At 43.0% G+C, this 25422-nt stretch overlaps 1 protein-coding gene across 9 annotated transcripts in view; it reads left to right on the top strand.

The window, feature by feature from the left end:
* RAP1GAP2 (RAP1 GTPase activating protein 2) overlaps positions 1-25422 on the top strand; it is a 794986-nt gene that overhangs the window by 732339 nt on the left and 37225 nt on the right. For all 9 annotated transcript variants that reach the window (XM_040338455.1, XM_040338453.1, XM_040338460.1 and 6 more), the window contains 2 exons: positions 7986-8072; positions 9235-9369. In XM_040338455.1, the coding sequence (XP_040194389.1) occupies positions 7986-8072; positions 9235-9369 (222 nt within the window). The remainder of the gene's footprint in view (positions 1-7985; positions 8073-9234; positions 9370-25422) is intronic.

Raw genomic sequence — 25422 nt, forward strand, 5'->3', positions numbered from 1 at the left:
TGCGCCCTAGACTACTGACTGTTCTGCAGTCCCTCCATTTGGCACATCAGCTGTAATGTCCATGCCATTGTTACCCATATAAACCTGATCCACTATTGCGAACAACCTTTAGTGCCAACTATCCCAGTCCATTATGTTCCATTTGCGGGTGCTTTACAACAAGACATCACCTGCTCATGGAGACACAGACGGATCATGGGGCTCAACAGCAGGTGCATTGCGCCTGTCGCTTTTACTCCTCTGCCCACATAAGGGATTTTGACCATCGAAAACAGGTAACAGAAAAATACTGAGCCACTTGGCTCTCTCTCTCCAGAAGCATCACTGCTTAGGCCTTAATCCTGGCTTCTGGTCCCTCAGACCACCTTACACAGTGTCATTGTGTTTCCAGTTTTGGTCCCCTCTCAGCTCTCTTGGCTTTATTAGTGTCTCTGGCTCTCCCAGCCCTTTCAGTTTCCTGGACCCTTTTAGTAGGGGTTCTTCTGACACTCGGAGCTCTCTTACTCCTCTAAAGCTTCCAAATCACTTCAAACCACTGGACTCGCCTAGTTGTCTCCACTCTTTGTCTCCCAGACTCACTTAGCCATTGCAACCCTTTCTGTCCTATGGACATGGAAACTTTCCTTCAGCATGGAGTGCTGTCTGTTGGGTGGAGCATGCCTGTTTCATAATGGAAGCCTGGAACTATGCCCAAGTCCTTCATTTTAATGGGTGTGCACACCTGGACACTGGGTTGGAGATTTCTTCCGTCCCAAATCTCCAAACTTCGAAACCCAATCTGGGAATGCCAAAATCCAGAGAAAAAAAACAGGTTTCTCTGCTCACATTTCATATTCTGGAGCCCCACACTCTAAATATATGCAAATCCCACGCCCCTATTTCCCTACTTTAACATAGTGGCAGGGCCTCGCACTGTCACTCAGTAAATAATTCCAATCAGAGATTAGGTTGCACTAAATACATGACTTTAGTAGCACTCGCTGTAAGGTTAGGACATCATGGGGTAGATTTACAAAAACTGGAGAGTGCAAAATCTGGTGCAGCTGTTCACTGTAGCCAATCAGCTTCTAACTTCAGCTTGTTCAATTAAGCTTTTAGGCCTCATGCCCACGGACATTTTTAAAAACGGGCTGTAAAGCTAGTACAGACGCCAGGAAAAAAGCAGCGTTTTTAACGCGATTTATTCCATGTTTTGCATTGAATTCAATGCACGTTTCACCGCGCTAGCTTTCATTTGCATTTTTCTTTTCTATTCAAAATCAATGGTTCCCTACAGGAGCCCATTGATTTGAATAGAGGTCGCACCAGAAGTCGGATCAAGATGATCCGACTTGCGGGGCGACTCGTGTGCGGAGAATCTTGAAGGGGAACCCTGCGAAAATGTAAAAAAAAAATTGTTAAATCACATTTAACACCCTTTGCCGGCATCTGACGTCTTTACAGCTCTAACGCTGAAGCTTCAGAACGCACTGGTCCTGTTTTTTTTTGCAGCTTAAAAACGGCTCAGCAATTTACAGCTCAAAAACGTCATGGTGGGCATGAGGCCATAGGCTAACATGAAGAGCTGTTTTTAAGTTGCAAAAAATGCTCAGAAAAGTGTCTTCAAAAACGTCCGTGGACATGAGGCCTTATAAAAAACCTGGGAGCTGATTTACTTCTATGTAGCACTGCACTAGATTTTGCACTTTCCATTTTGAATAAATCAAGCCCAATGCCTTTAAATGGTGAACCTATTCAGAGTAAATAGGAATCAATAGAACAAATCTATGTGAGACAAGCAGTGAAATGGATCCGCTATTACTGTACATTTGTGGTTTGCTCTGCAAACAAGGTGGGTTATGTTCAGAATGTTCCTTTCCTACCCAGAAGCACATTTATTCATGTAATCCTTCTGCGTGCAGACACCTGTCACAGCCTGCAGATACCTAGCAGTGACTCAGACAATCAAGCAGGGAATGACTCAATAAAATTAACAAATCTGTCCCCTCAGTCTATCGCTGGGTGCCCAGCAGGGGGCAGATCGTCATTTGGAAAGGAAATCAGTGCCAGCTTTTTACAGTCAAAATATTAGTCATAATTTTCCCTGAGCTGTCGTAAATGCATCAGCGTGTCAGCTAAGATGTCTGTGAGTCCCCGCTGGCCCTGCATAGATTATGAAAGTGCTGAGCGATTCGAATACCAAATGTGTTCATTCCTACTCCCACTTTATTATCAGAACTCTGGACCCTGCTGATGTAGCATGCATTGCAAAATTCTTTATCAGAAACATGTTGTTTTTTTTATTGATAAAATTATACCTGCGATATATACAAGCATTATAAAATCTTGCACCTCAATTTTGGATTTTAACGACATGCATCTTTAGCAGGGGCGGACTGACAACTCATGGGGCCCCCTGGCAATAGAAGACTATGGGGCCCATGGGCTTACAGATGGCCACCACGCCAGGAGGCAGTGCAGAGGCAGGGCAGAGGGGACATCAGAAGCATGTTGGTTTCAGATATATCAGGGACAGATGTAAAAAAACATAGATTTTTACATACTGTCCCTGGTTTTACTGAGCTTGGCAACCCTGATGGTGCCCCCTAGTGACATGGGGCCCTCGGGCAGTGCCCGAGTGACTCAATGGTCAGTCCGCCCCTGATCTTTAGTATGCATGCTCTATCACAAGAAACATTCAGCTGAGTCCAACTGTCATTGTAAAGCCTATGGTACTGCCATGCACCCTGATTATCCTAGAAATGACTCATTCCATGTAAAAAGAACAGTAACCTGTCCCACTACCCGAACTGCCAATCTTAATTCTGTTGAAGTCCTAACAATGCCAGAAGAATCTACTGCAAACGACACTGCTGGCCCCCCTCTGAACTTTGTGGTTTCTCACACTAACCCCACTGCAGGACACAGTAGTGATGTATGAGCCAGAGGAAGGAACTTTAGCAGTGATGGCGAACCTTGGCACTCATGATGCTCATGCAGTGTAGTTGAACATCATGGGAAATGTAGTTCCAAAACATCTTGGTTCACCAAGGTTAGCCATGACTGAACTATAGTGTGCATCATAGTTACATAGTTACATAGTTAGTCAGGTTGAAAAAAGACACAAGTCCATCCAGTTCAACCACAAAAAATAAAAAAACAAAAATAAAAAACACAATACAATACCATACACCCAACTCCATTCCCACAGTTGATATAGAGGAAGGCAAAAAACCCCAGCAGAGCATGATCCAATTTGCTACAGCAGGGGAAAAAATTCCTTCCTGATCCCCCGAGAGGCAATCGGATTTACCCTGGATCAACTTTACCTACAAATCTTAGTACTCAGTTATATTCTGTACATTTAGGAAAGAATCCAGGCCTTTCTTAAAGCAATCTACTGAGCTGGCCAGAACCACCTCTGGAGGGAGTCTGTTCCACATTTTCACAGCTCTTACTGTGAAAAAAACCTTTCCGTATTTGGAGGTGAAATCTCTTTTCCTCTAGACGTAAAGAGTGCCCCCTTGTCCTCAGTGTTGACCGTAAAGTGAATAACTCAACACCAAGTTCACTGTATGGACCTCTTATATATTTGTACATGTTGATCATATCCCCCCTTATTCTCCTCTTCTCAAGAGTGAATAAATTCAGTTCCTCTAATCTTTCCTCATAGCTGAGCTCCTCCATGCCTCTTATCAGTTTGGTTGCCCTTCTCTGCACTTTCTCCAGTTCTCCGATGTCCTTTTTGAGAACTGGTGCCCAAAACTGAACTGCATATTCCAGATGAGGTCTTACTAATGATTTGTACAGGGGCAAAATTATATCTCTGTCTCTGGAGTCCATACCTCTCTTAATACAAGAAAGGACTTTGCTCGCTTTGGAAACCGCAGCTTGGCATTGCATGCCATTATTGAGCTTATGATCAACTAAAACCCCCAGATCCTTCTCCACTACAGATCCCCCCAGTTGTACTCCCCCTAGCAGGGCCGCCATCAGGGGGGTACAGGCATTACACCTGTAAGGGGCCCGGAGGTCCCCAGGGGCCCGGATGGCAACCCCCTTTAAAAAAAAAGAAAAAATTTTTTTTTTTTTTTTTTTTTTTTAGGGCAAATTTTTTTTTTAGAGGTCCGGAGGTCCCCAGGGGCCCGGAGGCCCCGGATGGCAACCCCCCTTTTTTTATTTATTTTTTATAAAAAAAAATATATTTTTTATATATATTTTTATTTTATTTTTTAATAAAGAGCCATTTTTTTTTAGAGGTCCGGAGGTCCCCATATATACATAATATTATTATTATTATTAAAGGGCCCAGAGCTCCCCAGATGGCAACCCCCCTTTTTTTATAAAAAAATATATTTTTTTATATATATTTTTTTTATATATATTTTTTTTTGTCTTTATATATATTTTTATATATATATATTATTAAAGGGCTCAGAGGTCCCCAGGGCCCCATGTGTGGCAAACCCCCCTTTTTTTTAATAAATGTTTATTTTTTTATTTTTGTTTATATATATATATATATATATATATATATATTATTAAAGGGCCCAGAGGTTTATTTTTTTCATTTTTATTAAAGGGCCCTTTTTTGCAATTTCTTTATATATTATATATATATATATATATATATATATATATATATATATATATATATATATACACACACACACACACATACATTTATGTATATATAATATATATATATATATATATATATATATATATTATTAAAGGGCCCAGAGGTCCCCAGGGCCCCAGATGGCAACCCCCTTTTTAAAAAAATATATATATATTTTTTTATATATATTTTTTATTTTTATTAAAGGGCCCAGAGGTCCCCATGGCCCCGGATGGCTACCCCCCTTTATTTATATATTTTTTTCTTTATTTTTTCGTTTTTGTGGTAAAGGCCCCCCCTTCTCAATCCGCGGCAGCCCCCCCCCCCCGCTTCTCAATTTATGGCGGCAGCACCCCCCCCGGTTCTCTGCTCCAGGGGGCCCATGCCTGAAACTGTGTAAGGGGCCCCATAATTCCTGATGGCGGCCCTGCCCCCTAGTATGTATGATGCATGCATATTCTTAGCCCCCAAGTGCATAACTTTTCATTTATCTACATTAAACCTCATCTGCCACTTAGTCGCCCAATTAGACAGAGCATTGAGGTCGGCTTGTAAATTGGAGACATCCTGTAAGGACGTTATTCCACTGCATAGCTTGGTGTCATCTGCAAAGACAGAAATGTTACTTTTGATCTCAGACCCAATATCATTTATAAATATATTGAAAAGTAAGGGTCCCAGCACTGAACCTTGGGGTACACCACTGATAACCTTGGACCATTCAGAGTAAGAATCATTAACCACGACTCTCTGAATTCTGTCTTTCAGCCAGTTTTCTATCCATTTACAAACTGATATATCCAATCCTGTAGACCTTACCTTACACATGAGCCGTGTGTGCGGAACTGTATCGAACGCTTTTGCAAAATCCAAATATATCACGTCCACAGCCACGCCTCTGTCCAGGGTTTTACTTACCTCTTCATAAAAGGAAATCAGGTTTGTCTGACAACTTCTGTCTTTCATGAATCCATGTTGTCTGCTGCTTAAATAGTTTGTTTCCAGCAAGAACTCATCCATGTGGTCTTTTATTAAACGTTCCAGTATCTTCCCAACTATAAAAGTTAAACTAACAGGTCTATAGTTACTTGGTAAAGACTTTGTTCCCTTTTTAAATATGGGCACCACATTGGCCCTGCGCCAATCCAGTGGTACTATTCCTGTCTTTAATGAGTCCCTAAATATTAGATACAGTGGCTTTGAAATGACAGAGCTCAACTCACCTAGGATCCGTGGATGGATGCCATCAGGTCCAGGTGCTTTATCCACCTTTATTCTGTCTAAATATTTCTGGACCATATCACTTTTGAGCCATTGTGGATTTGAGGCTGTGTCACTCCCACCCCCATTTTGGACATGAGCTCCCCATGCTCCATTGTATACACAGAGCTGAAGAAAACATTTAATACATTTGCCTTCTCTTTGTCCCCAGTCACCCACTCTAGATTATTTTGTAAGGGGCCTACATGCTCAGACTTCACCTTTTTACTATTAATATATTTAAAGAATTTTTTGGGGTTTGTCCTACTATTTTTTGCAATCTGTCGTTCGTTTTGAATTTTTGCATCCTTGATTTCCTTTTTGCATATCCTGTTATATTCTTTGTAACATTTAAACAACACTAGTGTTCCTTCATTTTTATATTTTTTAAAAGCTACTTTCTTTTTGTTTATAGCTTTTTTAACTTTGACCGTGAGCCACATAGGTTTTATTTTTAGCCTTTTAAACTTATTGCCCATGGGAACATACTTTGCAGTGAGGTTCCACACAGTCTTTTTGAAGAATTCCCATTTCTGTTCTGTGTTCAGCTGTGCCAATAGTCCCTCCCAGTCCAAGTCCTGGAGAGCAGCCCTCATCCTTGGAAAATTTGCTCTCTTAAAATTTAGTGTTTTAATATTTCCTGTATGTATTTCTTGCTTATAGTTAATATTAAATGAAATCATGTTATGATCACTGCTACCCAGGTGTTCCTTTATCTGAACATTAGTAATAAGCTCTGCATGGTTTGAGATTATCAGGTCCAACAGGGCATCATTCCTAGTTGGGGCCTCAATAAACTGCACCATAAAATTGTCCTGCAATAGGTTTTTAAATTTTTGTCCTTTAACTGTCCCAGAAGTGCCATTAATCCAGTCAATTTCTGGGTAGTTAAAATCCCCCATTATTATCACCGTCCCAGACCTTGCAGCCCTTTCCATCTGTGCAAGGAGCTGAGTCTCCACCTCCTCATTAACATTGGGTGGTTTATAACAAACTCCAATGATTAATTTTGAACTACGCACATCTGTATGCAGTTCCACCCATAATGCTTCAGCCTCATCACACTCTCCATCAACCAGGTTCTCTTTCACGCTTGCTTTGAGGTCACTTCTCACATAGAGACAGACCCCTCCACCTTTCCTTTTTACCCTGTCTTTCCGAAAGAGAGCATAGCCAGGAATATTAATAGCCCAGTCATGTGAGGATTGAAGCCAAGTTTCAGCAATACCGATTACATCATAGCTCTCCTCATGCACCAGAGCTTCCAGCTCACCTGTTTTGCTTGGCAGACTTCTGGCATTGGTAAACAAACACTTAAATGTATTGTTACATTTTTTTTCTCTGGTGTTTTTCATATAATTTATAGTAGTACAAATGGCACTATTATTTCCAATGGCTGTTTGCAGGGGAAGGGGAAGGAAGCATACTACACACCGGAAGGTTTGTCGGATGAAGATTTTTTAGTAGCATTGGGGAACAAAGATGGGAACACAGGCAGAAGGGACACGCGAGTAGTATTTTTTTGATGAAACCTACTTCAGTTTTTGACATGCATTTGCAAACTCTGGTCAGCAAAATCCCATTGACTATAATGGAGCAGTACACATGGCAGTTTGGATGCTGTGAATTACCTGCTTTGTAATGCACTGCATGCAAAGCATGTCTTATTGTGGTGCGTTTAAACTGCAGGTAAAGAAGATCAAATCTAGTCTTTTATTATTGAACACTGGCTCATATACTTGATGCACCAAGTTGTTATGAAAAAATAGATAAAAAGAAATTGAGAAATATCACTGCTTTTGTTACATTGCAGGAGCAGTACCACCTGAAATAATATACTTTAGATAACATATTAATTTGTACTAGAGAGGCAGCTAAAAAAAGGAAAAATTATCACACTGTATTTTATCAGCTACTTTGTAGCTAAATCTTTACCAGCAACATCACCGTTTTGCATTTATTGGAAATTTGTATTTCACATATCGGAAAGGTGCCTAAAATGTTGAATATTACAAGATATACAGTATTTTAGCAGTTCACAAGGTACAGCATTTACGTAAAAGCATATTCCTACTAAGGCACATATCTAACTCATAAGTATTTGTGTATTTATTGATCTATCTAGAACGCAGAGTTCCGAGAGTTTTTGCTGACCAAACTCATTAATGCTGAACATGCTTGTTGCAAGTCTGACAAGTTTGCAAAGCTTGAGGTAAGCAAACGCATAAAATGTATGTAAATACTAACAACAAACTTCTTTACTGTATTATGGTCCCTTTTGGCAGCCATACTATTGCTACTGTTTGATCTTGGTTCAGGGATGGACTGCAAAGCTTTTGCTCACATTTAATGAAACATTTAATGTTTTGAAATTCACTTAGACTGTTAAAAATGTGATCTAAAAAGCACTTTGTTATATACACTGAGCAAAATTATAAACGCAACACTTTTGTGTTTGCCCCTATTTATCATGAGTTGAACTCAAAGATCTATGACTTTTTCTATGTACACAAAAGGCCTATTTCTCTGAAATATTGTTCACAAATCTGTCTAAGCCCTGGTTCACACGGGTGCGATTTGACAAACACATGTCAAATCTGCGGGGATTACCGATTGAGTGGCATTTGCCACTCATGCGTGCAGGAGCTCACCGTTCCCGGAAATTCCGGCAGGTTACACCAGAGCTGCAGAGCGCATGCCCTGCAGACATCAGCAGCTGCAGTCAGGATCAAAATCTCCTAAACCATGCAGGTTTAGGAGATATTCTTTTTACCCACAGGTAAGCCTTAATATAGGCTTACCTGCAGGTAAAAATCACCAAGTTGGGTATAAAACCACTTTAATAATGAAATACCCATTGACCCTGCCAGAACTCTCATAAGCTAACAACTTCCTGTGCTCCTTGGGTCTGTTGGCTGTTATGAGTTAATATTGTTCTGGGCTCTCTCTGTGGACTACTGAACACCTCTACATGTGGTGCCGAAGAGGAGAGGAGTAGGTGTTCTGCAGTAAGGCCGAGGGTGACAACAGTAATTGTCCATAGGTGTATTACAGTGAGTAGACAGTATTGACCCCTTAGACAGAAAATATGTTAGTGGCACGTTCACCAAGTAAAAATAAAATAAACAATGCCTAAAAAACTTAATGCAGCCATACCATTTAAGGACTAGTGAATTAAAATATATTACATTTTTGTTCTTGAGTAAGGAATTCAGGAGAACATAAAGTTGACAAAACTTTGCAAATATGTAAATTAAAATATAGTTGCTCAAGTTACCATTTCATAAAACACATATACAGTAATATTGTATTCATTGTTACTATCTCATTGGGGTAAAATGGTATATTGTATATGAACATCTTCTTTAACGTAGGACCGGACAAGAGCTGCTCTACTGGACAATCTGCATGATGACCTTCATGTGCACACACAGGCCATGCTTGGTCTTGGGCCAGAAGAGGACAAACTGGAGAATGGAGCTCATGGAGGATTCCTGGAGTCTTTTAAAGTAAGTGTAGGGAAAAATCTTAACCAGTTAAACTCCAGAGCCATTTTCTTAGGTCAGTGGGCCTGATAATTCAGTAATAACTTTACTGATATAGTCATACATAAATGATTTTATTCTTTTATGGAAAATTAGGCTTTCCTTAAGTGTTTTTGTCTCTAGTTAGTTGATACAATTTCTGTATATTTTAAAGACAACATTAATGAAAAGAACAGACATTTGTTCCAGTTTGACGAGTGATCATTTTAAAATAAAATGTTACTACAGATATCAAAGTGTTAATTTTAGTCTGCAATTTGTCCTGTTTTTCTGGGCACAAAAAATGCTTCCGGTAAAAAGCATGGTGAGGTTACAAGTGTCCATAGAAGTGAAGCAGTGATGCTGTGGTACAGGAGGAACACACGTGCCTGAGGATGTTTTTTGTAGACTTTTGGACCAGTGATGCCAACTGGGAGGAATCAGCAAAATGTGCAGGCAGGAGTTTTAAGCAAGCAGTCACTGGAGGCACATCTAGCACTAGCAGACGTTAAAGAAGAACATCATGACCCAGGAATGACACCAGGAATGTAGCAGGAGCATCTAAGAGTAGACTAGAGCAGGCACTTTAAGGGGAATGTGGGACTGAGTCAGGCAGTAGCGTAGTCACAGAGCAGGGCAAGGTCATCAACAAACGGGCAGTCATAAGCAAGATCAGAGTCAGAGATAAAGCTTAGGTCAAAGTAGATAAGCAGTGATAGAGAGCAGGATGTAAAAAGAGTCAGATAAATCAGTAATGAAAAAGCATACAACGGGCCACTGGTCGGGTCATGAGTAACTTGCAGGAGTCCTGTCAGCACTGATATTGTGTCAGGTAGTCCCTTAACTAGTCCATTTGGTGGCAATACTGATGCTGGGTGTTGCACTACTCTACATGCATGGGCCACGAGCCAAGACACACTCATGAGCAGATGCCCAGGCCAGCTTGATAACACGTATTCCTTGATGCACTAATATCATAGTAGAATTCAATTTAAAAAATATTTATTTAGTTGCCTTTTGACCATTTCTGTACTTGAGGTGTTACAGAATATGTAAGGATTCAGCTATCAAATTTACATAATGGGGTTGATTTACTAAAGGCAAAAGGAAAGTGCAGTTGCTCCAGAGTTTAGTAAATGAGGTAAACCGTCACTTTGCAAAGAATATCCAATCATGAGCCTAGAAAATAAACAAACAGCATTTTTTGCTTCCACATGATTGGATGATGGAAGTCAGCAGAGCTTCTGCTCATTTGCTAAACTCTATAGCAAGTGCTCTTGTAGAATGCAACTGTACTTTGGATTTACTAAAGGCAAATAGACTGTACAATGTTTTAAAGGGAATGTATAATATTTGTGCACAGGTTTTCTTTCTATTTTGATCAAGACTACAGATGGAAATACGAAACATTTTTGTTAGTTAAAAATGTAATATTGCATATGAATCAAAACCCATCTATTCTGAAGGCAAAAAATAGTAGGAAATGGATACCAAGCGCCTTGAGGCGATTCAGTTCGCATGTGTAGCGCTATACAAGTTTCTCACTCATTCAATTAAAACAATGTATTATATCCAGTCAGCAGATGCATTTTTTTGCAGTTGTTAATGTCTTTGCTGTAAAGAGTGTAAAATTATATTCAGGTCTATTCAGAATACACAGCTGAATGAGTCAAATTGAGACAATTGCCCCACACTGCCCCACACTGTCTCTGGATAATAGAACTCTGCATAGAATCCAAGTTAGAGAATAACAGTCCAAATGCAAGCAAATACTGCTGGGCTGTGTTATTTGTAGATCCTGAATGTTCTGTGAATAACGTGCCATGGATTCAATCTTTGATGAATATACACCTATCAGCCATATTAGCAGCAAGTAAACATATTTTCCCTGAAGTTGATGTGTTGAAATTAGAAAAAATGGACATCACAGTTTGTTGTGTATAGGGCTGAGCAGCAGACCAGTCAAGGTGCCCATGCTTATCAATGTCCGCAGCCAAAAGAAATGTTCCCCATTACGGACAAATCCTGTAATATCCTTTCCGGGTGAAAAAGATATCACAGAGATGGAGGTGAGAAATCTCCTTTATTGGAACACAGGCAGCATTTAAATCTTGACAGAAGTTCTAACCCTTCCCCAATACTGATAACAAAAAAGGCTAGACTGATGCTGGTGTTTAACCAGGCCTTTTCTGACACTTTTTTTTTACAACTTTAAATAAGATTTTTTTGCTAGAAAATTACTCATAACCCGCAAACTTTACATTTTTATTTTTTAAGCAGAGACCCATGTGAACAAAATGGCAATCGTTAATTTTTTTATGGCACACTGTATTTGTGCAGCGTTTTTTCAAACGCAATTTATAGTTTAAAAATACACTTTAATTAATAAAAAAAAAACATAATATATATGTAAAATATAAGTGTTATGCCAAGTAAATACACTGAGCAAAATTATAAACACAACGCTTTTTTTCCCATATTTATCATGAGCTGAACTCAAAGATCTATGACTTCTATACACACAAAAGACCTATTTCTCTCAAATATTGTTCACAAATCTGTCTAAATCTGTGTTATGGCCCGTACAAACAATCCGAATATCAGACTAAAACTGTTGTCCGAGGAAGAATCGTATGATTTTTGGATCGTGTGTACACTACTTTCGAGAGACGATCACGACAGTTCATCTGATATTATTTGATCGGACAACACAACATTTTACCTCGTACGATACCAGATCATAAAATTTTCGTTTAGTCAGTATAGTCGTCATCCGAAAATACAATACAAATACATTACAACACATGACATCACTTCCGATTTTTTTCTCTCTCTGTCGTACGAGAATTTTCGTGACTTAAGTAACCTATTAAATTTCTACTTGCCACTATTAAGCGAAAAAAGTCGTACGATCTGTCGTACGATATTCGGATCGTGTGTACGGGCCATTAGTGAGCACTACTTGTTTGCAGAGATAATCCATCTACCTCACAGGTGTGGCATATTAAGATGCTGATTAGACAGCACGATTATTGCACAGGCTGGCCACAATAAAAGGTCACTGTAAAATGTGTAGTTTTATCACACAGCACAGTGCCACAGATGTCACAAGTTTTGAGGGAGCTTGCAATTGGCATGTTGACTGCAAGAATGTCCACTAGAGCTGTTGCCCTTGAATTAAATGTCCCTTTCTCTACCATAAGCTGTCTCCAAAGGCATTTCAGAGAATTTGGCAGTCAAGCGGCCTCACAACCACAGACCACGTGTAACCACTCCAGCCCAGGACCTCCACATTCAGCATCTTCACCTCCAAGATCTTCTTGAGACAAGCCACCGGGGCAACTGCTGCAACAGCCAAAACATAAGCATGACCAAAAAATTCCTGCACAAACTGTCAGAAACCATCTCAGGGAAGCTTGTGTACATAATTAAAGTTGTAGATCTTTGAGTCCAGCTCATCATAAATAAGGACAAACACAAAAATGTTGCGTTTATAATTTTGCTCAATCTACACACCCAATATGTGGAATAGTGACAAACTACGGTACTCAAAAATCTCCATAGGTGTGGGGCGTGTCCAGCCAGCTTGAGAGACGGCTGCTTTCTAGCTGAGCTCCTGCTTCAAGCCAACCATTTCCAGTAATGGAAGTACTCCCTGCTACAAGCTATGGCTTCCCTGGAAGGTGCTGCACAAACAGGGTTCACAGTGATTGGCCCAGCAGAAATTAACTGATTTCTTCCTACCTACAAGTGGACGGATGTACCAAGATGGCGCCAGCTCAACCACGTGGCCTGCTAATAGAAAACATTCCTCAGATTCCAGCAGATCTTCCTCGGTATGTACTGCAATTAGCCCACGCAAACACGGGACACTGACATCTCTCCCTTTGACAGTCCCTCTCCCCGCAGCCCAGCTAAATTTAAGAAAGCTAAAGGAGACATGCAGGAGGAGGAGTCTAATATGGAGGGAAACGCTGCAGAGCATTCCACGCAGATCCCTCTTGAGCACTTTCCTTCATCTTCTCAACCTGTGTCAATGACAATCAAATATGCAAGATATGTTGATCTCTTTGAGAGGCTCCCTGCACATTGACATGTTGAAAATCCTGAAACCTGGTAATGCTTTTGTACACGATCTGCAGCAAAGAATGTCACATACAGAACACAAAATGGAGGATGCCTTCTCTACTCACAACAATCTAGTGGATGCATATAAAGACCAACAAAATGACAAACAGAGAATGACGGCAAAGCTGGAAGATATGGAGGACCGTTCTTGCAGGAACAATATTAAATTCTGCGATATACCAGAATCCATTTCTGCCACAGATCTGATATAAAAGGTTTCTTGCGTCAAATGCTATGCACACTAGTGCCTGATGTGACTGACATAGATCTGATAATCGTCAGAGCGCATAGATTGCCCAAGCTTGTCTTCTGGATACAGTACAGAGAGACGTAGCTAAAATACACTACTTTCACATTAAAGAGTAAGCTATTCGTGCCATGCGGAAAAACCCATAATAAGCCGGGCAATTTGCGGGCATTGCTCTGTATACAGATCTATCGCAAGCCACTATACAACATAGTAAAAAACTCTTTACTACTACGAAGGCCCTAAGAAACCACATCACCTACAGATGGGGGACCCCATCAAAGCTAACGGTGATACACCTAGAAAAAAATGGTTAACATATTCTCGTTGGAATCTGGCCTCAGACTTCTTAAAGAATGGAAATTCTCCCACCAGACATATCCGCAGAAGAACGACGTGAGCTAGCTAAACTTCGAAAGAAATGGTCATAAATCCTTTTCCAGGAAATTTAACATATAAGTACCTCACTTATTTCCACTGAAACCAGTCTTTGGAGCCTTAAACCCCACTAAAAACCCAGGACCAAATTCCTTTTTCTCCATTTTGGCGTGGGTTGTTCGACCTCAGATTTCAAGCAGTCTACACTGCCTCTGGATTCCGGGCCAGGCTCCAGGTTCCTTTTTACATTTGTTTTTGTTTATTTGTTTTTGTTGTCCTCACCTGGTATATCCAGATGATTGACTAAATGCGCTTCTACTTACCATGTATCACCTATTCCTGCTTGAATATTACAGTTTCAAGACTACATTCTTCTTACCATCTTTGGTTGCACATATCTTTACCAATAGATGGCAACAAAACAAAAGCAAATGACTGTTCATTGTCTATTGGAGAGTGATGTATGGAAGTCTGGCAGCAAGGTGAACATGGTGGATGATAGCAACCATCCGCTACATATATGTATTCAAGTATTCAACCAGCATCCTCTGGTTCATTACCTGCAGAGATGCTTAGAGCTTTGGTGGTCACGTTACCCAAACCAGGGAAGGAACCCATCATACCACAGAACTTTAGGCCAATATCTCTTCTTAACATGGTCCTCAAGGTCTATGCAAAGGTTATTGCTACAAGAATGGCTGAAGTAACACAATCCTTAATAGCCCCTGATCAGGTGGGATTTGTAAAAGGTCATCAGGCACCAGATGGCACCTGCAGAATTCTATATTTGTTCCACCTAGCTGAAAGCTGCAAACTGCCTACTGCCTTTATAGCTCTAGACGCTGAAAAGGCTTTTGATAGGATACATTGGGGGTATCTACAAGCTACTCTGATGCAACGGCGGATCCAGGGGGGGCAGGGAAATTGCCCCCCCGAGACAATCATGTCACACTCGCTTGGTTTTAATCAGGCTTTTTTAAACTGCCTTGCTGTGCATGTTAATTGCCCCAGGATGATTCCCTGAGAGGACTGCAGCCCCCAACATGCCGAGCAGGAGGGGGGGGAAGAGAGAAGAAGAGAGACCATGAGGCTGTAGGGTGGAGGAAGCCAGTGATTCCATTATTATCATCCAAGGTAAGAACTTATCTCCCCTTCACCTGGCTGCAACCCCCCTGTCCTCCCTTCCACCTGGCTGCAACCCCTCTGTCCTCCCCTTCACCTGGCTGAAATCCCCCATCCTCCCTTCCACCTGGCTGCAACCCCCCTGTCCTTCCTTCCACCTGGCTGCAACCCTCCATCCCCTCCTTCACCTGGCTGCAACCCCCCTGTCCTCCCCACCACCTGGCTGCAACCACCTGTCCTCCCCTTCACCTGGCTGAAACCCCCTGTCCTCCTCTTCACCTGGCTGCAACCCCCCTGTCCTCCCCTTCACCTGGCTGCAACCCCCCTGTCCCCCCCTTCACCTGGCTGCAACCCCCCTGTCCTCCCTTCCACCTGGCTGCAACCCCCCTGTCTTCCCTTCCACCTGGCTGCAACCCCATGTCCTCCCCTTCACCTGGCTGCAACCCCCCTGTCCTCCCTTCCACCTGGCTGCAACCCCTCTGTCCTCCCCATTCACCTGGCTGCAACCCCTCTGTCCTCCCTTCTACCTGGCAGCAACCCCCTGTCCTCCCTTTCACCTGGCTGCAACCCCCTGTCCTCCCCTTCACCTGGCTGCAACCCCCTGTCCTCCCCTTCACCTGGCTGCAACCCCCTGTCCTCCCTTCCACCTGTCTGCAACCCCCCTGTCCTTCCCTTCACCTGGCTGCAACCCCCCTGTCCTCCCCTTCACCTGGCTGCAACCCCCATGTCCTCCCCTTCACCTGGCTGCAACCCCCCTGTCCTCCCTTCCACCTGGCTGCAACCCCCCTGTCCTCCCCTTCGCCTGGCTGCAACCCCCTGTCCTCCCTTCCACCTGTCTGCAACCCCCTGTCCTTCCCTTCACCTGGCTGCAACCCCCCTGTCCTCCCCTTTACCTGGCTGCAACCCCCCTGTCCTCCCCTTCACCTGGCTGCAACCCCCCTATCCTCCCCTTCACCTGGCTGCAACCCCCCTGTCCTCCCTTCCACCTGGCTGCAACCCCTCTGTCCTCCCCTTCACCTGGCTGAAACCCCCCTGTCCTCCCTTCCACCTGGCTGCAACCCCTCTGTCCTCCCCTTCACCTGGCTGCAACCCCTCTGTCATCCCTTCTACCTGGCAGCAACCCCTCTGTCCTCCCTTTCACCTGGCTGCAACCCCCTGTCCTCCCCTTCACCTGGCTGCAATCCCCCTGTCCTCCCCTTCACCTGGCTGCAACCCCTTGTCCTCCCCACCACCTGGCTGCAACCCCCTGTCCTCCCCCTCACCACCTGGCTGCAACCCCCCTGTCCTCCCTTCCACCTGTCTGCAACCCCCCTGTCCTTCCCTTCACCTGGCTGCAACCCCCCTGTCCTCCCTTCCACCTGGCTGCAACCCCCTGTCCTCCCTTCCACCTGGCTGCAACCCCCCTGTCCTCCCCTTCACCTGTCTGCAACCCCCCTGTCCTCCCCACCACCTGGCTGCAACCCCCTGTCCTCCCCCTCACCACCTGGCTGCAACCCCCCTGTCCTCCCCACCACCTGGCTGCAACCCCCCTGTCCTCCCCTTCACCTGGCTGCAACCCCCTGTCCTCCCCTTCACCTGGCTGCAACCCCCCATCCTCCCCTTCACCTGGCTGCAACCCCCCGTCCTCCCCACCACCTGGCTGCAACCCCCCCTGTCCTCCCCTTCACCTGGCTGCAACCCCCCGTCCTCCCCTTCACCTGGATGCAACCCGCTGTCCTCCCTTCCACCTGACTGCAACCCCTCTGTCCTCCCTTCCACCTGGCTGCAACCCCCTGTCCTCCCTTCCACCTGGCTGCAACCCCCCCATCCTCCCTTCCACCTGGCTGCAACCCCCCTGTCCTCCCCTTAACCTGGCTGCAACCTTCCCGTCCTCCCCTTCACCTGGCTGCAACCCCCTGCCCTCCCCTTCACCTGGCTGCAACCCCCCCTGCCCTCCCCTTCACCTAGCTGCAACCCCCCTGTCCTCCCTTCCACCTGGCTGCAACCCCCCTGTCCCCCCCTCCACCTGGCTGCTCCCACACAGTAATAATTGAAATGATGTGCTTCAATCATCCTGACACCATATTAACCACAGTGCCGTGATGATTGAAGCGCCAACACCAGCCATTGCCCCTACAAATTGCCTGCAGAAATTTTGGAAGTGCCCCTTCCAAGATTAGACTCTGGATCCGCCCCTGCTCGGACGAAATTTGGCTTCAGGGGTTTTATCCTCTCAGACATTTTATTGTTATACACTAATCCATCGGCACAAGTTTCTACCTCCTCTGTACTCTCCGATGCCTTTAACATCACAAATGGCACAAGGCAGGGTTGTCCCCTTTCTCTTCACATTAGTTATGGAAAACTTTTGTGGCTGCCATCAGGGACTCCTCATCTGTAAAAGGCATTCCAATAGCTGGCAAACGGTAAAAAAATAGGACTATTCCCAGACAACGTCATATTGATGCTTTCTGATGTGGATTTTTCCGTGCCTGGGGTGTGTGCGACGATTAAACCCTACAGCGCTATTTCTTACTATAAAAACAATGTATCCAAATGCCAGATGCTTACAACCAATCTTAGTCACAAAATACGTACAAAAATTAAATCATTATTACCTCTATGATGCTAATTATAAAAAATTGCTACATTCTGTTCAGGTTGAACTTACATCTTTAGGACTGTACCAATACCCTTGCCAGCCCTTTTTTTTACAAACCCGATCCTTTGTTTGGAAAGGAACTAGAGCGAGAATAGCTTTTATTACCCTCATAAAGCACATATCGAAAGGAGGTATGGGAGTCCCAGTAATTAAGGATTACTATAGCGATTGTTTTAGATCAGCTAAAAGCGTGGTTTGACATCTCCAGTAAAGCAATTGGTTCTATTAGAAAAAAATACCTCTACTTACCAGACCACCCATCCATCGCCACTTCTCTTCAGGCATGGACAGGCCTTCTAGACAGAAATCAGGAGCTCATTCATATACCTCTATGTGATATACCACTTCTTTTGAATTCTTAATAGGTCTCTTGGTTAAAGCATGGCTAGACGCTGGGTACTCTGCCCTACAAGAGATCCCAAAAGTAGTCAAACACAGAGATATGTTTAAGATGTTCCAGATTCAACATATCATACATACTTTACCTTCTGATACCACAGCTCTGGATAAAAGAATATGGGAATTTTATCACAGAGATTCTATCCAAAAAAGAGGCATTTCCCTTTTTTACTCCCTGTTTCAATCCAATACCAATTATACTGAAATGGGGACTGGATATAGGTAGATCACACTCAGAACAAAAATAGTCCCAAGCAATAAGATCCAGCCTAGGAGCTTCACATTGTGTATTACACTGGGAAAATGTTTATATGATACTCTATAGATCATGGGTGCTCAACCTGTGGCTCTCCAGCTGTTGCGGAACTACAAGTCCCATCATGCCTCTGCCTTCGAGAGTCATGCTTGTAACTGTCAGCGGCTTCCAATGCCTCATGGGAATTGTAGTTCTGCAACAGCTGGAGAGCCACAGGTTGAGCACCCATGCTATAGATGGTACCTGACGCCAGTCCGACTATCTAAAATCTATAAAGAACACTCCCAAGATTGCTGGTGTAACTGCGGACAATCTTGGAACTTGTTGCATATACTCTGGTACTGCAACTCAATAACCAGCTTTTGGAAGTCTGTCTTGCAACTGATCTCATCTTTTTCTGGGATCATAACCTGTCCCATGCCGTGATGCCGGCATTGGAACTGCTAGGACTCTCTATAGAGAACGTTCCTACTAACTTTAGAACAGTAGTTCTACATATTTAATAGCATCTAGATTGTCCATATTGTGTCAGTGGAAAAAATATATAATGCCTACACTCACAGAAGTTGTCTCTAGGGTGAATTTACTTTGCTCATATGAACACTCATATGCTAGTATCCTAGGCAATAGGGACGTCTTTAAGCGAAAATGGGAAGTGTGGATTAAAACCTACAACTTAATATCCTCTGACCAGTTAGAATTCATTTGGCAGGTAATTGAGAAAGCATTTAACCTGAATGTAGCAAGTGAGGACTAATAGTTAATAGTTACTACGGTTATAGTACTATCGTTACTTGTTCCCTCTGTGTTTTTCTTTAGATTTTCCGTTGATTTTTGCCTGTCGTTCTCTATAAGGTCAAGTTATATAATTATGGGTTATATTACCCATCTTCTAAATTACAGGTTTATGTACAATATAAAAAAATATACTTTATATCTAAGATATAACCTCTATGAGGTGTAATTTAGTCTTCTTACCATAGGTGGGTGACCGTCATTACAGCGGTCTAATGAGGCACAGGGATTTTATAGTCTTCCCGAACAGACTCACTCCACACAACGATATAAAGACAATGGCTCCAGGAAGTAAACTGATGCTTCAATATCTCATGAAATGAGAAACAAAAGAAAGCCCCATAGCGTGATACCGTTTGAAAGTGGATTTATTCGGCTAATAAAAGTTACACTTACACTTAAGCTGATAAGGTAACGCGGTGAATAAAAAGTACAGAGGGAATGCGGCGTCTCCTCGGATCCTTCTCCTATCTGCTGAGCTCCGTAGCTGTGTATCTCCGTGTTCAAAGTGTGATGACGTTCAACTCAGCAAGGCCACACCTCCGTGTTTCGTCATCAAAATACGTCTTCGGGGATAGGCTGCTGGAAGAAGCATTTCTCTTTACCCATTTCATTCTCACTTGGATATGTTTTATAGTTTATGGACTTTATCATTTTATTCACAGTTTGAAATTACTTTGTTGTTTCAATTTCACATATGAATTATTTTTTATTGGATATATATCAATTGTCATTTTGTTTGAGACATTGGTCACAGTAATTGTTTCACATTAATTGGTTTATCACGATTTATCACTTAGCGCTGTACCCATTTTTTACATATTGTTCTTTTACTTTTGTATCCTAGGTATTTGGTACTAGCAGCTTTTTTCTCCCAAATCTTATTTGTTAGCGCAGTGTTCTTTTCCTAGTTTGGGAAAGTTTTTTTATTTATAACCTCTAACATAGCTTCTGTTTATTTACCACCTTCACATGAGGGACATAACCTGTAGGATACCAACTTGTTACTTAAGATTGTCTAGACATATTGCAACTATGTCAATTTATTGCAACTATTCCAAGTTATTAGTGCTAGAATTATTGCTCGCACTCTAATGTTCATGGTAATACCTCACATGTGTGGTGCAAACACTGTTTACATATGCATGCGCGACTTACGTATGCGTTCGCTTATGCGCATGAGCACGGAAGGATTTTTTTTCTTATTTATTTATTTATTTTTAATAACCTTTATTCCTGTTGCAAAGAATGTAAACATCCTTTGTAATACAGATTTTAATGCGAGGTCCTCTTTATGGAGAGTTCTGGAGTCAAAAAATCTCTCCTTTATCTTTAACCCCCCTGGCGGTATTCCCGAGTGTGGCTCGGGGTAAGATTTCTGTACCAAAAGCGGTAACCCCGAGCCACACTCAGGATCGCCTCGCAGCAGCCACAGGCAGGTTTTTCTTACCTTGTTCCTGGATCCTGCGACGCTGCCGCGCTGTGTGAGCGAGCGGTGTCTCCTTGTTCGATTCCCAGTGTCCCTGTGCACAGGGGCGGAGAACGGCGCCAAATTCAAAACAGTAAATAAACACATTAAATACAGTATACTGTAATCTTACAGTATACTTTCACCTTGGACCAGAGGTGATAAAATGAAAATGCTCCGGTCCTCCAAGGCCATAGAGGCGATCAGAGACAATCTGGTCTCTCTCCGCCTCTGTGACCAACCCTGCATCGGATCTTAGTAAATGAGGGGATATTTGCTGATTTCCATCATTAAATCATGTGGAGGCAAAAATGCTGAATTATCCCTGCATTTGATTGGATATTCTTTGCAAAGTGAAGCTTTGCTTCATTTACTTAGCTCTGAAGCAAATGTCACTTCCCTTGCAAAGAGCACAGTCTATTTGCCTTTAGTAAATCAACCCCAATGTGTCATGGTACAAGTATGAGAAATAAAATAAGAAATATATGTATACATTTTATGTATGTTTTTAATTTCTGAAAATAAGTTTTCTTTTAAATAGAGCAATGGATTAAAATAAGAAATGTTTTCCATTAAACATTACATGAACACATATATAGAGTGCTTTCTCTAATTGACATCTCATGACCAGATGGCATGTTCAAATACTGGGATCCCTGCCAATCCTGACATTTACTGTGCATACTAACATCTGCAGAATGGTTAATTAAAGCATACAGCTCACATTTTTTAGCAGTATTTAAATTTCAAACCTCGGCCTTTGAGTTTGATCAGCATTTATCCCCCGCCCATCCTCCACCCAGTAGCTGAGCCACTTTGGCAGATCACTTTGGCTGGCATGGCTATCTGGCAAGGAATTTGACTTGTAATAATACACTATGCGCTCTTTAATTGCTTGGGAATGCTGTCTTCATTACAAGGCCACTTTCAATTATATTTTGATTTTAGACAAACAAGGTGTTAAAAAGCAATATGTTATTCTCTAAATCACAGAAAAGTCATTTGGATCTGTTTTACAGCAGTTAAATGGGATGTGCAGGCAAAAATATAAGCATTTTCTGGAGATTGCTTAGGGTTAAAATGTAATGCGTTTCTAATTCATGAGTACCTTTTTTTGCAATGCATACTCACTAGGATCACTGTTAAGAAAATGTGTACAGTACTTAAAGGTATCTGGATAATGTGATGGCACTGGCGCTTAGTGATAGGCCCTGCACTATCACATGGGGTGTGGGAGAGTCCTAAGCTAAGCTCAGACTGACTTGGAGCTCACACAAGGACACTTCTTTTTTGCTTCATCTGTTGTTTTGTCCTACATGTCCAAAATACTGGTTCACTTTGAAAGGAATATCTGGACAGCCGCACTCCGAAAATGTTGCCTTTATTAATAAAACAGGATCACAAAGTACGTGTCACAGCAGACAGGATACCAACTGACGCGTTTCACACTATTGTTTAGTGCTTAATAGCTATAATTTAGCACTAAACAATAGTGTTAAAATGCGTCAGCTGGTATCCTGTCTGCTGTGACATATGCTTTGTGATCCTGTTTTATTAATAAAGGCAACATTTTCGGAGTGCGGCTGTCCAGATATTCCTTTCCATTTGCATTGTTATATGCATTGCCAGCACCTGTGGCTCCAGATCCGGTGAAGAGGTTCATCATTCAAATTTTCTGTCTTGAGCGGTGACTCCCTTTCTCTACTGGTTCACTTTAACACAGCTGTGAGCGTAAAAATAATAAGGCTCCATAAAGACTTACACAGAGGGTAACAGTGACCTGCTATGGGTTCAAATTACATGTAGCCTGTTCCTTCTAAGCATGTCTGTGTGTGTAGTCACTCCTCTTCCTCATCATAACTAGCTGGAGCTGCCTGGGGTACTCTAAGGAGTCCTGACCAATCCCCAACTTGGATTGGCAGGGGGCAGGCCTCCTTAAGTACCTGAGGTCAGCCGAGCTGGGGAGGAGTTCGGTGGAGTTGCTCAGAACTTGAAGATGGAGCTCTAGGCTGTCGGGGCCTTTGAGGGAGCTCCCCAGTTGGGGGGGTGACCTTGGGCTTGGGTGCGGACAGAGCCCTTTAAGAAAGCGTGAAGGTTCTGGACAGGAGGCACAGGGGGAGCAAAGAGGACAGCAGGAGCTAACACTAACCAAAAATAGATCCTGAAAGTTGTGCAGGAGGAAGAAGAGAAATAGTCTGCAAGCAAGGAAAGTGCTGGAGGAGACTGACATAGTAATATGTACAGGTAGTGTACATAGTTTTTCCCAATTGATTGTTCTAAAATTCAACAATTGAGTGTTCTAAAATTCACTGGGAATCCATGGAAAAGCTCATGGACTATTCATTGTCTTGGAGTGTCTGAGAAATGTATGCTGGGCTGGGCAGTGTGACAGATGGGCCTGTCACGTACCTTGTAGTGGAGCCTGATGTGCAGGGAACGGCTACTCTTGCTCCTCTGACTCCGGAGCCCCTGGTAGAGTGAACAGGGAACCCGAGAGTGCAGAGTCACACAAGCGCCTGGCGGGAACGCTGCTGCTGGAGCTGAGCTGGACTCCTGTGCACTCCGGGAAGGTGTCAGCGGTGCTGAAGAAGACTGGACAGCAAACGACTGGGAGCTTGGTGCAGGAAGCCGGGATCAGCAACTGAGGGAGGTGTACTGTAGTACAGACACAAGCAGGTTCAGACAGGCCAGGTCATACACTGGCGGGCAGATCAGGTACCGAGTCAGAGCAGGAGCAGAGTCGTGGTCCAAGCCAGGTTGGCAACTGACGGGCAGAAGACAGATCAGAGGGACAGGCAGAGATGAGGTCAGACAAGCCAAGGTCAGGGCAGGCAGAGGTCAGGGATAATCAGGAGCTAGCTGGGTCACAGGAACTGGTAGGTAGTCAGGTAACGGGTATCAGGTAAGTCTCAGGACACGCTGTAGACCAAACAGCAAGAGGCCCCAGTGTCAGCTCCATTAAATATTCAAGTTCGGTGCCAAAATGTCGTCAGCACGTGCACGCGCGCCGCAGCAGCTCGTACACATGCCCGTGTGTGTCAAAGTGCTGCGATTGTGTGCGCCGCTGCCGCGATTGTGCGCGACCATACGCTCCGATGTGCCGCTACCACCATCTAGTGGGCTGGCTTGCCCATGACAGGGCCACAACACTCAGCAGCCCAAATGTTAGACCTCCTCCAATAGACAGTTCTGGGGTCTAGCAGATAATTGCTAAGCCCGAACACAGCACATGTACATACTTTTGGGGTTGGTTTACTCAAGGGAAACATACTGTGCACTTGGTAAGTGCAGTTGCTCCAGCGCTTAGTAAATAAGGTGAAGTATTTTTTTTCCTTCTTTCATGTGATTGGGTATTCTTTGCAAAGTGAAGGTCTGCCTCATTTACTAAGCTCTGGCGCAACTGCACTTACAATGCACACTTTAGTAAATCAACACCATAGTTAATTATAATTGCGTTTGCTTTTAAATGGCCCATAATGATACACCTGTACCTATGTGCAGTATTTTAGCAAGTTTCATAGTTACATAGTTAGTCAGGTTGAAAAAAGACATAAGTCCATTCAGTTCAACCACAAAAAAACTAAATAAAAAACACAGTACAATCCCATACACCCAACTTCATACCCACAGTTGATCCAGAGGAAGGCAAAAAATCACAGCAGAGCATGATCCAATTTGCTACAGCAGGGGAAAAAATTCCTTCCTGATCCCCCGAGAGGCAATCGGATTTTCCCCGGATCAACTTTATCTACAAATCTTAGTACTCAGTTATATTCTGTACATTTAGGAAATAATCCAGGCCTTTCTTAAAGCAATCTACTGAGCTGGCCAGAACCACGTCTGGAGGGAGTCTGTTCCACATTTTCACAGCTCTTACTGTGAAGAAACCTTTCCATATTTGGAGATGAAATCTCTTTTCCTCTAGACGTAAAGTGTGTCCCCTTGTCCTCAGTGTTGACCGTAAAGTGAATAACTCAACACCAAGTTCACTATATGGACCTCTTATATATTTGTACATGTTGATCATATCCCCCCTAATTCTCCTCTTCTCAAGAGTGAATAAATTCAGTTCTTCTAATCTTTCCTCATAGCTGAGCTCCTCCATGCCTCTTATCAGTTTGGTTGCCCTTCTCTGCACTTTCTCCAGTTCTCCAATATCCTTTTTGAGAACTGGTGCCCAAAACTGAACTGCATATTCCAGATGAGGTCTTACTAATGATTTGTACAGATGATGTCTCTCTCTCTGGAGTCCATACCTCTCTTAATACAAGAAAGGACTTTGCTTGCTTTGGAAACCGCAGCTTGGCATTGCATGCCATTATTGAGCTTATGATCAACTAAAACCCCCAGATCCTTCTCCACTACAGATCCCCCCCAGTTGTACTCCCCCTAGTATGTATGATGCATGCATATTCTTAGCCCCCAAGTGCATAACTTTACATTTATCAACATTAAACCACATCTGCCACATAGTTGCCCAATAAGACATAGCATTGATGTCGGCTTGTAAATTGGAGACATCCTGTAAAGACGCTATTCCGCTGCATAGCTTGGTGTCATGTGCATGATAAACTTTGAGAAATTTCAGAAATGTAATTCCACCA

Source organism: Rana temporaria, chromosome 2, assembly GCF_905171775.1.
Source record: "Rana temporaria chromosome 2, aRanTem1.1, whole genome shotgun sequence".
Taxonomy (NCBI): domain Eukaryota; kingdom Metazoa; phylum Chordata; class Amphibia; order Anura; family Ranidae; genus Rana; species Rana temporaria.